At 37.7% G+C, this 15,666-nt stretch overlaps 1 protein-coding gene across 1 annotated transcript in view; it reads right to left on the reverse strand.

Moving 5' to 3' along the window:
• Window positions 1-15,666, reverse strand: part of UBN2 (ubinuclein 2) — a 57,579-nt gene that overhangs the window by 16,884 nt on the left and 25,029 nt on the right. The window contains exons 6-13 of the mRNA XM_069773651.1: window positions 14,641-15,139; window positions 10,999-11,069; window positions 10,170-10,299; window positions 8,728-8,846; window positions 8,009-8,122; window positions 6,520-6,663; window positions 2,097-2,147; window positions 677-719 (exon numbers count right to left, since the gene is read on the reverse strand). Coding sequence (XP_069629752.1) covers window positions 677-719; window positions 2,097-2,147; window positions 6,520-6,663; window positions 8,009-8,122; window positions 8,728-8,846; window positions 10,170-10,299; window positions 10,999-11,069; window positions 14,641-15,139 — 1,171 coding nt within the window. The remainder of the gene's footprint in view (window positions 1-676; window positions 720-2,096; window positions 2,148-6,519; window positions 6,664-8,008; window positions 8,123-8,727; window positions 8,847-10,169; window positions 10,300-10,998; window positions 11,070-14,640; window positions 15,140-15,666) is intronic.

Consider the following 15,666-nt stretch of genomic DNA (forward strand, 5'->3'; position numbering starts at 1 on the left):
TGAGAAAGAAGAGATAAGAAAAGACAGGTTTAATAGCCTTTCTGGAGTAGATCTAAAGTCTTCTTTAGTCTAATACTATTATTCTGTAAATTCAGATGAACCCAAGATCTACTATTGAAATTTTCATATAAGATACCTATGATGTCTAGGTGTTGGAGTCCTGTGTGCTAATTCAGTATTTGTATTTAAAAACCTAGTGCTGTTGCTCCACATAAAAGCACCCCACATGGTTAAGAATAATCAGTGCTGTGAAGAACAGGGTAGCTAATCTGATCACTAGGTAAAATTGCTACTGAACTAAGACAACACCTAGTTGTGTCTAATGAGAACCTCTATCAACTTACTATGTTATCCTCCTAACCACACATTTTTCCATTGTTGCCAAATTTAATACACGCTGAAAGCAAACACACAGCACACGTTTAAAAAATGTGAAACTTCACTGGAACTAGTACCTCTTCATAGTCAATTTTAAAAAAACTAATATAGCTTTAAGTAACAAAGCTATACAGAAGTCTTTTGTACCACTTTCTTTTAAGTAATACACCACCGAGTCAATAAGCTCTTATAGCAATTCCTGATGGAACACTTCTGCCAGAATTTTTCTGGATCAGAGGCAGGAAACAGGTTGTATCAAATGGTCATATAAAATTAAGGTATCTAAATAGGCATTTACCTTCACTTTGGGTTTGGGGGCCAGAATTACCTTCTTCTTTGCCCTAAAACAGAGGAGATACATGCACATCGGAAGACAAAAGAAAGGCAAGTCATTTTAGTTTGAACTGCTACCCTGATTATATCCCAATAAACTAGAAGGGTGACTACTGGAGTCCAGCTTTAATAATAAAAGATCCTTGAAATAGAAAATGTGTTAAAATGTAGGGAGGAAAGAACAAGCACAGTTTTAATCCTTTTTTTTTGGTCACGTATCTCTAAGTAAATTAGATGCAAAATTCCCTGAATTGCTGGTATAACTTGATATATATCAGGAGAGCTATTTTTTACTTTTCCAATTTAGAGAAACTTCAAAATATCAAGTCATTTCAGCCTCTTATAATCTTAAGAGTTTTTCTACTTAGCAGAGCTTTGTCTAAACTGAAGTCACCTATAATGGTTATAAAATTTCACTTTACATTGAATGTTTTTGTCACAGAGAAGTATACTTTGTGTTCTGACTTATATTTCAAACCACATAAAAACAGTTGCCCCCCACCCCCCCCACCCAAAAGTGGTTTCTTTGGCTTATCAACTGTGAAACAGTTGTATCTAACCTATGTTTGCTGCAATAAGGCATTTAACAAACTTCCAGGTTCTTTTGCACTGTGAGTGAACACCATAGCACCAACTACAGTTACACAAGCAAGGACAGCATTAAGGATTATGAGTCATCAGCTTCAACTTAGAAGTTAAGCATTTCACACCTTCTTTTCCCATTTCTATTTCTTCAAGAGGATCAACAGATTTACATCTTATAGGTCATTTATTCTCCTTTCCTAAGCAACTTGGAATATGCCTGGTTAAAAAAAGACCTTAATGTAGGTGGACCATCACTCAGTTTTGCTATTATGTACAAGAATATCCTATGTTAATCATATTTATCACAAAGATTGCAATTTGGGCATTCTTCAAAGTCATTTCTGGATGAATGTGAGCAGCTCCCAAGAGGGACATAGCGTTGTCTGAAAATCAAGAAGGTAAAATTCAGCTAAGATACACAGCCTTCTGTGGTTACAGAGATATTTATAAGAAAAAATGCAGGAAGTACTGCAGTCTCCGAGTTCAATTTAATATGCTGCACCGCAAAATTAGAGGTATAGTGCTTTGAAATACTTTGAGTAAATGGCGTTAATCCAAGGATGAATATCCACTTGAGTTACCTAGCCACTTCATAACTGAGTTAAAATATAATGCCACAAGAACATTACAGTTATATGTCTAAATTAAAGCATAAAAAAAATTTAACATTGGAAGTCTCTTCAAACAAAACCCCAAATATCTCCCTTTCCTCCCCTTCATCCAAAAAAGATAGCATGAAGATAGAAAAAAATGCTATGAACAACCTAAAGATACTAGTAAATTGTCGATGCTATACTCACGGAGCAGAAGTGAGGTGATTGTGAACACTTCGGCTTTCTTTAAAAAGCATCCTAAAAGAGTGGTGAGAAAAGAAACATAAGGTGATTCTACAGGGACAATCAGCATATGACCACCAAATACGCAAGTGTTCTTGAATTTTCAGAACCACCCTTTGATTATCTGTCCCCAAAGCAGCTAGTAGGTAGTTTGTCTGTACTGCTATCATGATGTTCCAAGGCAGCCATAAACAGAAAAATGCTAAAAAAAATATTAATTTCAAGTTTATATTTGAAATAACTCAGTAGATGGCCAAGCAGAAGTCAACAGAATGGAATATTACCTCCTTCAGCTGGACAGAAGAAATACATTTTTCATTCTCTCTCCTCAAAGGCTACTGAAATATTTTAAGTATCAAATTAAGGTTTATTGTAAACTCTTCACACTACATGTCCACACATTGATCATAGGTTTGGGTTTTGTGGTTAGTCTGTTGTGTGGTTGGTTTTTTTTAAAGCACAGAGGAAAAAAGTCAGAATACAGTAGCCAAGCTTGTTTCTAATTTTCTTCAGTATTTTGCATAGGCCATTGCGTATCATTTCTGTGACTTCAGTTACACTGGACTCACACATACATTTTACTACAGAGCCAACGAATGGCAAGAGTTGGTATGACAAATCTCAACACTACACATCCTTTTATTTCCATGTTATCAACTCCTGAGCTGACAAGTGTGAAGTGAAAATGATTCCTGACCTGTACCTATCCTACAGCTTGTTACCCAAATGCAAATAAATAGACAGCTAATGAAAACTTGGTCCCTTTCCCTGTTTCCAGGTAGGCAAACTAGAACAGACAAGGTTTTTGTACACCACTGCCATCACACTAACACTGACCACATAATGAACAGCTGTCTAAACAAGACTTTTTCACCACTGATAACACATCCTGTAGAGCTGCAATACTTATAAAAAAATTCAAGTATCCACAAATCTCATATAATCTAGTAAGAAGACATTGACATCCTCTCAAGTTCCAATGCCTTACTTCTCAGATTCCACTTTCAGCTCCATTTTCACATTTTTTTCACCATACTAACCTCCAAATCTGTATTACAGTGCTCCCCATTAGTGACTACTGAATGCCTATGAAGAACATCATGGAGCAAAAGGAACATTCCTCATTACAGGTTCAATGTGCCACTTTCTGACCTACCCAGCTTCTCCAGAGTATTTCCCTCCCCAGCTCCTTCATGGTGCTTTGTCTATTCCTTAATCTTTTTCATTTGGGAATGAAAATCCAAAATGAATCTGAGGCCCCATTAATTTGTAGTATCATCCTTAAAGGTTCAAGACAGAAGTGTAACTACTACAGGAACAGAAGTCAAAGATAAGGTTCAAAGCAAGGACAGTGCAGTTTATGTTCCAAAGAAAGAACATGCTTGGAAAATAATCCCTCCGTTGCATACCTGTACTTGGATGTAAAAGGTGGTGAGAGAGATCATTATGAGATTGTTTCTTTCTATCATGACTTCAACTGTGCTGTTTGACCTGCACAAAATAAATGTGCTGCAAGCCTACTTGCATGACCACTGCCGAAGATGATGAAACTCTTGGCATTAAAAGGAAACAGACTTCCTGCTGTTCCTGGCACTTTTTTTTTTTGAACATACACATATTTAGGTTGCAGGCTTTTTTCAGACATACATGGAATTAATATGCAACCCAGCTGCAAAAAAGTGGGTTATGTTATTTGAAAAGGCTTTGGGATCCTTTAGGACAAAAAGCATTTCTCTAAATCCATGAGTATCAGTAAAACAATCTCCTGGGGCAGAGTATAGAAGTTACATACTGAAAATTCGTGTGACAAAGGTAGTTGTGGTACACATGGACAAATGAATTAGGTGCAATTTAAAGCTACAATCAACACCTTACCTCATGCTTGTATACTAAGCTATGAGGAACATTAAATATAGTTAACTTTGAAAGAGCAATAAATTTTTCCTCTGGGCTGAACCCACAAAGCTCTGGTACCATAGACCTACTCTGATAAGTAAGAATTCCTTATGAAATACATAGTCAGTAGGTCATTTTTTAACATTAAATGTGCAAATTTTTTTCTGATTTACGCAGTTCCTTCTCACTTGAGGCCACGTATAAAGGTAAAAAATTATAAACCCTCAGCATGATAATCCCTACCCTCATATCCCTACAAAAGGAGCATCCAACATACAAATAACATGTGCTGTATTATGAGTTACCACTGTCAGATTCCAGGAAATACTTGCTTTTCCTCTTTTCCATGCATAACTGTTTGCCTACAAATTACAATCTATCACTTCCTAAACCGAGAGCAGGGAAGCACCTCCCTGTAAATACAGGACAATTTGTATATCATTGTGGTACCAAAACTACCCAGTGGGTAAATCAAGTCCTGCTGATCAACAGAAAGTTCTGATCAGGCAGCTCTTTGGGTTTGTTTGGTTTTTGTTTGTTTGTTTTCTGGTTTTGTTTTTTTTGGGGGGGGGGGGAAGAGTTTGGTTTTGGTTTAGGTTTGTTTGCTTTTTGTCTTCTTTTGTTGAAACCGCTTTTATAGATAGTTTAAAAGCTTATGGAAATTTTCAGCACACTTACCATACAGAAATGAGAGAACCATATGTGTTATATGGCTTTCAAATACAAAATTTTGTTTTACTTCTATGTATTCTTGGATGACCTCACACTATCACTTAGCTATTTCGCCACCATCATCAGTGATCTCCGTATCTGTTCTTAAGCTAAACTGGGACTCTGTCTCACCTACTTCAAAACCTTCATAAGGGATAACATCTCACTCATCAGCATACCTACTATACAAAATTAGATCCTTGAACAGAAATAAATCAGCTGTATGCCAATGTAAAACTTCATTTGTTCCTTTCATTACTATTTGTCATGGTTTAACCCAAGCCAGCAACTAAGCCCCATGCAGCCACTCACTCACCTCCCTCACTGTGGGATGGGGAGGGAATCAGAAGGGTAAAAGTGAGAAAACTCATGGGTTGAGATAAAGACAGTTTAACAGGTAAAGCAAAAGCTGTGCGCACAAGCAAAGCAAAACAAGGAATTTATTCACTTCCCATGGGCAGGCAGGTGTTCAGCCATCCCCAGAAAAGCAGGGGTCAGTCCAGCACGCCTAACGGTAACTTGGGAAGACAAACGCCGTTGCTCTGAACATCCCCCCCTTCCTCCTCCTTCCACCAGCATTATATGCTGAGGATGACATCATGTGGTCTGGAATATCCCTTCGGTCAGTTGGGGTCAGCTGTCCCAGCTGTGTCCCCTCCCAACTTCTTGTTTCCCCCCCCAACCTGCTCACTGCTGGGGTGGGGCGAGAAGCAGAAAAGGCCTTGGCTCTGTGTAAGCACTGCTCAGCAGTAACTAAAACATCCCTGTGTTATCTACACTGTTTTCAGCACAAATCCAAAACACAGCCCCATACTAGCTACTGTGAAGAAAATTAACACTATCCCAGCCAAAACCAGCACGCTATGTCACAAGCGGCTTATTACAACCTCATTTTCTACACTGACTATTCTAGGAAATATCTCAGTACAGTTATTTTTACAGCTTGATACAGATTTGACTAATCTACAATCAAGGTATTCTTAAGCAAATTGATTAGTATTGTTGTATTATTTAGCTTTTAGTTAGGTCAAGATTTGATGGGAAATTGTCTTTCGCAATGGGTGCTACAGAAGAACTTATGTCATCTACATTTGCTTCTTTTCTTCCACTTCAGTGTGTTTGAAAACTTCACCAAATTTGTATTTAACAATGATTGCTATTGCTCTCATATTATTTTTTCCCCTTTGTGTGGTTGTTTCCTCTCAGTAAGTCAGGAGGAAGCAAGCGTTAAGTTTTCATTAAGAAACTGGCCAGCATTTTAACTGCAGCATCACAGAGCATCCCAATTGCACACAGGAAATAAAGAGCACAAACCTTAGTGTTTTGTGAACTCTGGTGTTGAAATTCCAGCTTTTAATTTTAAAGTCTGTCACACTGCATTATCAGACTGCTTACAACATATAGGCAAAACTACTTTCTATATCACTGTCACTTTCTATAGTGCAGAAAGAACTTCCCAAGCAGTTACCCCCACCTCATACTTCCCCCTCAAATGAAGCACCACACACTGTGTTATGAACTTTAGTAAATTCAGACTCCACCAGATGACAAAAGCAAATAGTTCTTTGAGGAAAACAGAGGTTTAAGCTCTCAGGCTTGCCAACAAGATAGAAAATTAATTTCTGAAAAACATTTTACTAAAATATTCCAGTTCCACTGACATATTTTGAAGTTTTAACCAACATTAATAGTACAGTGTTGAGACAAATGTATGACTATAACTAAGATCCAAGAAGTAGTTAACACCAAAATGAATAGATATATAAAGCAGGTATCTTACCTTGCCTGCATCCAGCCTTTAGGCCAAAGTGGTTTCACTTCTGTTTCCATAAATGTTTTGAGGTAATCTTCAGCAGACTGACTTCTATTTGGCTCTAGCTCATAGCATCCCAGCTTGATCTTGACAAGATTACACAACAGAGACCTGCAGAAAGAAACACAAATATTGAAAGAAACAATCCTTTCAAAAATCTCAGCAGAAAAAGGCTGAGAAATAGACGCACTGATGCTACACAGCTCCTTTCCACTGCCAGTTGTAGGAAGAGCTCAGTTCCAACTGCTTTTTTGGAAGTTTGCCACTGCACAGCTTTGCTACTACAACTGGTATGATGTGCCACTGTCACTTCTCCATTTCCAACAGATCATATGGCTCTTTTTTCATCCTTACTATCATTTTGTAACTGGTTTTACATTTTCTTTGTAGTTTCCTCATAGCTGAAACATCTTCTCTCACTTTGCTCAGAGTGACCTCTATCTCATTTGAGATGGAGAATGTCTGAAAGCAAGTGAAATCCATTCTACACTCAGTATCTCAACAGAAGATTCTGACAGGGCTGCTGTCCTTTACTGTCCTTAAAAAATATAAAAATGCACACAGTTAAGTAACATTGGCCTTTCAGAGCCTCTTGAATGAAAAAACCCAACAAATTTAAGTGTCATCCTTAAGTATGGCTCCCCTCCAGGTTAGTCCAAGCTATACTAGTTAGATATATTCCATGAAGCTTGCTTCCCTGTTGCCTTAGCATACTACAAAGACTCATCATGAGAAGTACACCAGCCCCTTTTAATAGTATGCATCCTTGTACTAAAATTAGCTTAGATATTGCATGGGAAATTACCAATTTTTAAGTATCTGCTTGCTTAAAAGCCTATCTAGTTTATTTAAATAATAGTAATCTTAGTTTTCGGTAAAATCTATTCTAGGAAACAGAACAGTGAGAATTCATCATTTCAGACAAGAATCTGCGTGGCTCTTGAGAGGTAACATAGAACTTGTGTTCAGAGGGGATGGGAGGGGTTAAGATTCATGAATTCTGGATGCTGGCTTGAAGAAGAACTAGGAGGCTTGCCAAACCAGAAATGCCAATTTTGATGGTCTGCCCTACAGTGGCAGAAATCTTTACCACTCATTGGGTGACAGTGTTTTGTGACCTATTCCTAGAACGGTGGGAAGCAGGTGTAACTCTGCTTACACCTCTGTTCTTTGCTTAAAGAAGCCTGAAGTCCTAGGACCAGGAAAATTCTCATGTATTTGGAAAAAGCAGATAAGCAGTGAAAAAAAGGGTTGGACATAGGATGATCTTGCCTTTCAAGTTACAGAAAAGGGTGTTTTACCATTGCAGTGTTCTAGCTTGCCTATTTAGCCCCAACACTCTCTAAAACTTCTGAGAATTATTATTTATTAAACAGTATCATGTAATAACATCCCCTCGGGGATACCTTTATGAAGTCAGTCAAAACTCTTGGTGGAAGAGGTAGTTTTATCTCACCTCACTGTGTCATCCCAATGAAACTTCTTTCTGGGTCCCACAACCCTCTTTCCAGGTTTCTCATCATCATCTTCCTCTGATCCATTTTTCTCTCGTTCATCTTCCGCTTGCAACCTACAGTTGGAACAATAGTTTTCTTTATAGGTATACAATACAGACAAAATGTTTCCTTGATAAAGAAGTGTTATTTTAGGTGTTAGAGAAAAAAAAAGGACCTATCTTCAGATTCTCGTTATACCCTTCCTGAAAGGGTAAACAGTTCATCTTCCTCTCCCCACTGCTTCATGGACCTCAGAGACAAGTGAAAAGGACACACTGTATGGAGGCTATCAAGGATGCTGGCTATAAGCTTCATGTAGTGCTTCTACTAGGAAATGACAGGATGCTTATCAATCTATTAACTATGAGGGAACAAGGACAAAATATGTCAAGATCCTGAACACACCATCCCCCTCCATTAATCCAGCATTTTAAGAATCTCCAGTATCCTTCTCACAGTTTATAATTTCTTTCTCTCAAGACTATTTCATTCAGGTAACAGAACTTCTTTCTAGAGTCAGGTGATAGCGTCACTTACACAAAACTACTTTGTACAGTTCAAAACTTACAGACACCTGTAAGCTGGAGCTGAGTACTTTGCTGAGCTCAGGGAATGAACATGGAGACAGACTTCCAGCTGGACTCTAGAACCAGCATGCACAGACTCCAGAAATACCTACTTGGCATTCTTGGCTTGATTGCGGGCCTGACAGTCCTCTTGATACTTGCATAACTGTTCAGGCATGACGTTACTGACAGCCAGTTTCAGCTTTTGCAGTGGTTCTCTCAAGCGGTCATCCTGTGAAAAGATAAACACCAAAGCAGTCCCATTAGATTCAATGTAAAGAGTGTTTCAGATAGCTTCACAAAAATTATTTCCCGCTCACTCCTGAGGCAATATTCGCAGTACAAACTATTGACTGCCACAGCCATTTCCTACACGGCACTTGAATCCTGTTAGGTGCAACAGCATTATAGAAATGCACATACTTGAAATTCTTCATACAACTCATGTAAGTGTTGAGACCAGAAATGATGAAAGGTAGTCACAAGAAAACATATCATGAATATCCCAAAACATTATGGCATGATCTCATTAAATAATGCTTTTTAATCAAAATAGGGAAGGGAAGAAAACCTGAGGGAAAAAGCAAGATGACTTGACCGATGAGTATCTCAACACTGGCAAATAAATATCCAATTAACCAAGTCCCCTAAAACTCTGTGGTATAAGAACATTCTAGGTAATGAACAAAATATATGTATTAGATTATGTGAGTATTAGATTATTATCATATATAATTTATGTACCTCAGAGGTAAGGACTATGTATTTGGAACTGTCTCCAAACATTAAGAACTTCAAACATTCAAGTAATATACTATATACTTCCCTACATGTTTTAAATACTCTTCCTACATCTTCTGACTTTACATTCTTAATCATAACTGCTTATTGAGAAGAACCAGAATACTATGTGCTATCATGTCCTATGCTTAGAAATAACATGGGATTCTGTTTGCCGCCTTAGCAAGTTCTGAGATCTCTGCATTCATGATCCTCAGATCCTCTGCAAGATTTAGTCCTGTATTTCACCTAAAGAATTGGGTCAGGATACTTCAGATCACAGGTAACTTTTTTCTTCAATAGGAAAATATATTCTTTAAGAGAAATGCAACTGCAAATGACATATAAAGTATTTGTAAGACCTAGCCACAAAGGCAAATTCACAAAAACAGTACAGGCTGGGTCATCTATTACCCGTCTAGCCTTTCTTTTTTCTTGACACAAAGGTGAATGCAACAGTAATTTTTTTTTAGCCTGTCATAACCATTATTATTGTGGTTTTCTATTTCTGCTACTTTGATATGTACCCTGTACCCAGCATTCAAGATGAAAGCGCTTCATTCTCAAATAAATGGTCTGAAATACTTAAAATACTTCTTCCTAAAGTAGTGACAATAGCAGGTACACAGAAAAAAAAGCTTTTAAGCTGATCTAGCAACTGATCCAAAACCTTTGCTTTACTGGAGACATGTTGCTGTTGCTCTAGTCTCCTGCATTCTGTCCTCATCACTACTACACAACTGACTCATGCTAGAGCTAATCTCCCTATCATTACCTGGACATTGAGGTGTAACTTCTTCAGACGCTTTATCAGTGTGTCCTTATTGCATGGGACAAAAGCCTCAAGGTGAGAGTACACTCCATTGCGGATGGCAGGATTTATCTCCTGTAACTGTAGCTCAATACTGACAAACAAACAAGAGACAGTCAACCAGTGAGGCACCCCAAGATGAAGATGACAACTGAACAAAAACCTAAGGAAGCTTTGTATGCATAACATATTCTAGCTATGCATACTAAAAATAGCAGCTTGGGACATTTTCAGATAAACTTTTGTAAAAAAGGAGGAAGTCTTAATCAATGGCAAGAAACCATTCATATACACACTTCTCCACCAATGTTGAACACTTGTTCAAATTTAGTTTACTCCTACCATTGCACATCAATCTCGATACAATTTTGACTGCTACAGTCTTCTAGAGATTACCTTTTGTTTCTTAGAATACAAACATAGAACCTTTTATATATTGAACGCTTGAAGGACTACAGACTAAAAAGAGCTGGCATTTTCCTTCATGAAAGCTGAAGGTGGTTTGAGTTACAAAAGTGGGGGACAGGAAGAAATAATGGCAGTTTTGTTTAAATTTACACATGAAGTCAAGGACATAGGGCACTACAAAACACATCACACTGGATAAAGACAGAGAGTCATGACAGGAATTGTATTCATGTATAAATCTCTTTAGCTAATAACTAGCTTAGACTGATCTACCTTCATTGACTTTTAAGGGCTTTGTTGGAACAACCTCAATAATATTTCCTCTTCTGTACTTTTCCTTTCACCCCCTTTCCAAAAAGGGAAGGTTGTACAGATAAGCACTTACTCCAGCAGAATATTATTCATGTCTTGCGTGAAAAACTTCTTCCTGCCTTCTTCATCAAACATCTTGGCGGCCTGAAAATACAGCAATAAAGAGTATCCAAGTTCACAGAGCATTTTGTCACAACAACCTTTGTATCTTTACTTTTACACCTGTATCACATTCTTATTTTCCAGAGAACAGCATTACTTGGAAAAAAATAAACAAAACTAAACTATACTCAGCTGTTTAGAAAAAAGGTGAGATTGTTATTATTATTCTCAAATAAAAACACCTTGCTCTAGGGCAAACAACCATTCTATTTAGAATCTGCCTGGATCACTATGTTAACACGTCTTTTCAATAACCATGAAGAAAATGGTAGAGTTGTTTTATTATCTCACGACCAACAACATTCCACTACCACTGTTTGTTTTAAATAGGAATATTGCTTGACAAGTCAAGCAGGCAAGAGCATCAACACATTTCTACTCTCAATCTATGAAAGGCTCCTCTTCTACGTGCTTCACCCAGTTACAGCTTCCCAGCCTTCTTAGATCTATCTTAATCCTTCATTGCAATTTCTACAAAGGGATTATGTATGCTAGAGGAATACCTCATCGCTCTTTTCTGGTGCTGTCCAGCATTCTCACCATCTTTAGACTATATCTCTTTAATATCTTTGTCTGGTCTATCTTCCTGAATCTGTTTGGGGTGGGTGTGGGTAGATGGAAAAAAACCAAACAAACAAAAAAACCCCAGCCTTATTCCTAAACATACTTCCTTTTATTAGAAGTTTTTGCTGATCTCACCGGAGTTCCCATGCAGAATCCCTTTATCTTTGTTCTTATCACCTAGATTCTTATTTTCACAAACAATGACAGCTTGCAGGAGAAAGCCAATTCCCTGCACTATTCTACAAAAATCAGTAAGATCTTCTCTCTATTGTTCATCCACTGCAGATTTCTAGAAGTCAAGAGAGAAAAAAACCACCAAAACTCTTCCAGAGGCTTAATGTCATCTTATATTCCTGCCACTGGACCAGACAGCGACTCTCTAAAGGGGCTGGAAAAGGATATACATGCAGAAAAGTATGCAAGTGTGGTATCATTATAGTGACTGACAAACATTAGAAGCAGCCAACATGCTACGAGGCTGAATATTCAAATAAATTAAAAATCTCTAATTCTGCCTTTAAAAAAAAAATTTAGTGACTTATGACAACATAGAATCATTGACTGGTTTGGGCTGGAAGGGACCTTAAAGTTCATCTAGTTCCAACCCCCCTGCCATGGGCAGGTACACCTTCCACTAGACCAGGTTGCTCAAATGCAACCGTTAACTTGATAAAATTCCTTTATTACTATGAAATACTTAGTGTTCTTGCTCTTTGTAACTGACCCACTTAAGTTTGAAAGAGAAGTATTTTCTGGAATTGTGACCTCTACGCTGCACAGGAAAACAGGAGTCTGACACTCTATGAGAAACCATAAGGTAGCCCATTGTCTGAATGCTTTACCGCTTCAGTCATGAACATTGATACCAGAGTTTCAGTTCCTGTAAGGACTGCATTCTGCTCACCACTTTCTACCATAAATTCAGCTGCTGAGAGGATGGTACTAGCTGTTTAAGAATACTGAAGCATTTGTCCTGCTAAAAAATTAGAAAGGTTATAGATGTTGCCCAGTGACAGGATACCAAAGAGTCATGTTCAAAAGTCTTAAATCCAGTATCTTTAAGCATTATTAACACAAGGATTATCACTATCTTCTGGTTTATATAAAATGGAAGGGAAGATATGCTGTGACATTTTGGTCCCAGGTAGACCTTAAAAGGCGATTTCAGCATTATACTATCGTACTGGACAGCGTTGCTGGCTTTTAAGAGAGCAACACTGGCAGATTCAAAACCTGTATCGCTATCACTGAATTGTGGTGGGTTTTTTTTTTCTCCCCACAGACAGTATCTTGACAGTTACCTTCACAACAGAAAAAAGGCATTTTATTACTTTCCTGCTTGTGTACAATATTGTCTTCTGTCATGGTAGTTCAGAATTGCCCACTTAGGGAACTAGAAGACATTAATCTACAAAAGGAAGTCAGGAAGCTGTTATTGTATTTAGTCAGTGGCTTTCTAAATTTTTATTATTTTTTTTAAATCTAGATATATCATACTCCATACACGCAACATAGGCGTTTTCCTACAGCTTTATAAACTTCTTAGCTTTCTCTGCACTAAGAGCACTGAAGTGTGAGTCTGCTAAGTATTTGGCAAGACCCATTTGGGTGGGTTTTTTCCTGCTTTTTGTAAGATGCTTTCCTCCACTGATAACATGCCTGTTGATTGCCATTTGCAGAAGGTCAGGAAGTTGCAATCTTTATGTCAACACAGAGTCTAGTTTTTCCCCAAGTCTATGGGTAGACTTGCTCTGCTCAGCCAGCACCAAACTTCCAGAAGACATTATCAAAAGCAGAAGAGTTACATTTTCCAAGAGCCACTAAATGAAAGCTTTCTTCCAGCTGGGTGGGGCTTGTTATACAGTGAAGCAGCGTGAATCTGGGGCAGGCCACTAACACTTCCTGACTTTTGGCCTAATTCAGTTCTTCTGCAGTTTTGCTAGAAGCTTATTGTTGAGTCACAGCAAAATTAACCTGAAAATTCAAAGGTAGACAAAATAATCTCGCTCACTTTAGTAAGTATTAACCCCTTAGCTGTATTTAGCTTGGTACATTTAAAAATGACTAAGAACACTAGAAAACATTTACATACTGGTAAGATGAGCATTATGTTTTATCATAACTCTAACATGTAGCAAAGCAAGCTCTGCTACTAAATTATTTTTTTCCAAAAAGGTAGTAACTCAAACTGCTTTTTCAAAACTTACTCTGAGTAAGGAAAAGCTGCACTTTATTCTGAGTAAGGAAAAGCTTTAATATCAGAATATGGACAATCAAATAACAAATTTATTCTCAACTTCAGATAACATCTACAACTGAAACAAGGATCATGTAATACCTTAATAGCTCTGATCCCTTTCAATGAGCTATTGGGATGTTTGTAATCTGTGGATTTAATACTTTTCATTAGTATTTTTGATGAGTTTGGACTCCATTCTAACCTTCCAAACCAAAATATTCAGTTCTGTGGGGGTTTGTTGTTTTTCTGTAGGTGGGTGGCATGTTTTGTGGTTGGATTTTTTTTGTTGTTGTTCCTGGGTTTTTTTTAAACTGTCAAGTTAGCATTTATGTTACAAAGCCAAAAATTCAAGACATTGATTTGTAAGCTGCAGTCATATTTCAGGTTTCCTCCTCCAAAGTAAGAAAACACCCATCCATTTCAACAACTAATAATTCAAGTTAAAGTAACACTAATATTTCCCTTATGGAAAAAACCCAAACAAACATTACAAGTAATTGTACACAGAAGATTTAGAAAACCTTGTCTCCACTGTGAAACAAACACTGCTTTAACAACTGACCTGCATCATCCCTGTGCCCATTTTCATCTGAATATAAATACAGCCATTAAGATTGACATTAAGATCAATTCTACATTTTTTAGAGTTTTAGAGCCAGCAATTCAAGGATGACAACTTAGGCCCTAATTATTCTTCCTCATTCTCTCAGATTCTTGAATGCAATTGCTTACCAGTCAATTCATACTTACTGTTCGAAGGTCTCCAATGCGCTTTTCAAGTAGCATAGGCAGACCTTCTGGGAGGGCAGGCACCTGCTTGGGTGTCATGACCTGAGAGGTGTAGGTTGCTTGAGTGACATTTCCATTTTCTCCTGACAGCTCAGATACCGGGCTGCCATCAGAAGTGCCATCAAGCAACTTGTCAAAGTCAATGTCTCCCAGCATCTCCAGGGCACTTTCAGCTTCTTGCAGGAGCTCAGGTTCATTTGTGCTACCAAAAATGGAGAGGACAGGATCATTGATCCTAAGATTCAAGTCAGAGATATCGTTTCCTGCACTGAGAGAGGAGGAAGGAATTTTACTCGGGGTAGAGGTTGCAACAGTCACTGGAGGTTTTGGACTAGATTCCTTCTTCCTCATGGCTTCCTTCTCCTTTTGAAATTTACGGATCATGGCAGCCAGAGAGAGTGAGTCTTTATACAATTTCTTTTTCTTCTTTTCAGACTTGTGTGAATTTAAGGCCATTACTCTGTAGAGGAAAGAAATCTTTCATTAGAATGTATGTGATTTTTGAGGCCCTAGTAACCTTTAACAAAAATCTGGGAGTTTAGTACAACTAAAAAATTATCAGGTGGAAGAAGCAAGTACTTTGTGCTTCCAACTTCAGACTATTGTATTGACTACCATAAACCTTTGCTGGTCATGTGATTTCATGCTCTCCAACTGATTTGTTTTGCTAAGTTTTGTACACATTAATGTAAAGGTTATTTACTTCCAATTTCTCAATTTAATTATGGAGAAGTTGGCACAGTTGTCCAACTCACAGCTGATCTATGCTACTAAAATATGTAAAATTGCCTCTCAAGACTCCTGAATAGCAGCAGGTTGCTTTAAGTTTAGGCACACCATGTGTGTTAAAAAAATTCTCCTCATTGCTAAGAATTTTGACATGCAGGCTCAACATCTATATGTTACTCAAACTCCACATTTTCCACCAATTCATCACCTTGATGAAAAATACTATCAATAAATTTTCAATACCAACTTGAATATTCA

This window comes from Haliaeetus albicilla, chromosome 28 (genome assembly GCF_947461875.1).
Source record: "Haliaeetus albicilla chromosome 28, bHalAlb1.1, whole genome shotgun sequence".
NCBI classification, from domain to species: Eukaryota; Metazoa; Chordata; class Aves; order Accipitriformes; family Accipitridae; genus Haliaeetus; species Haliaeetus albicilla.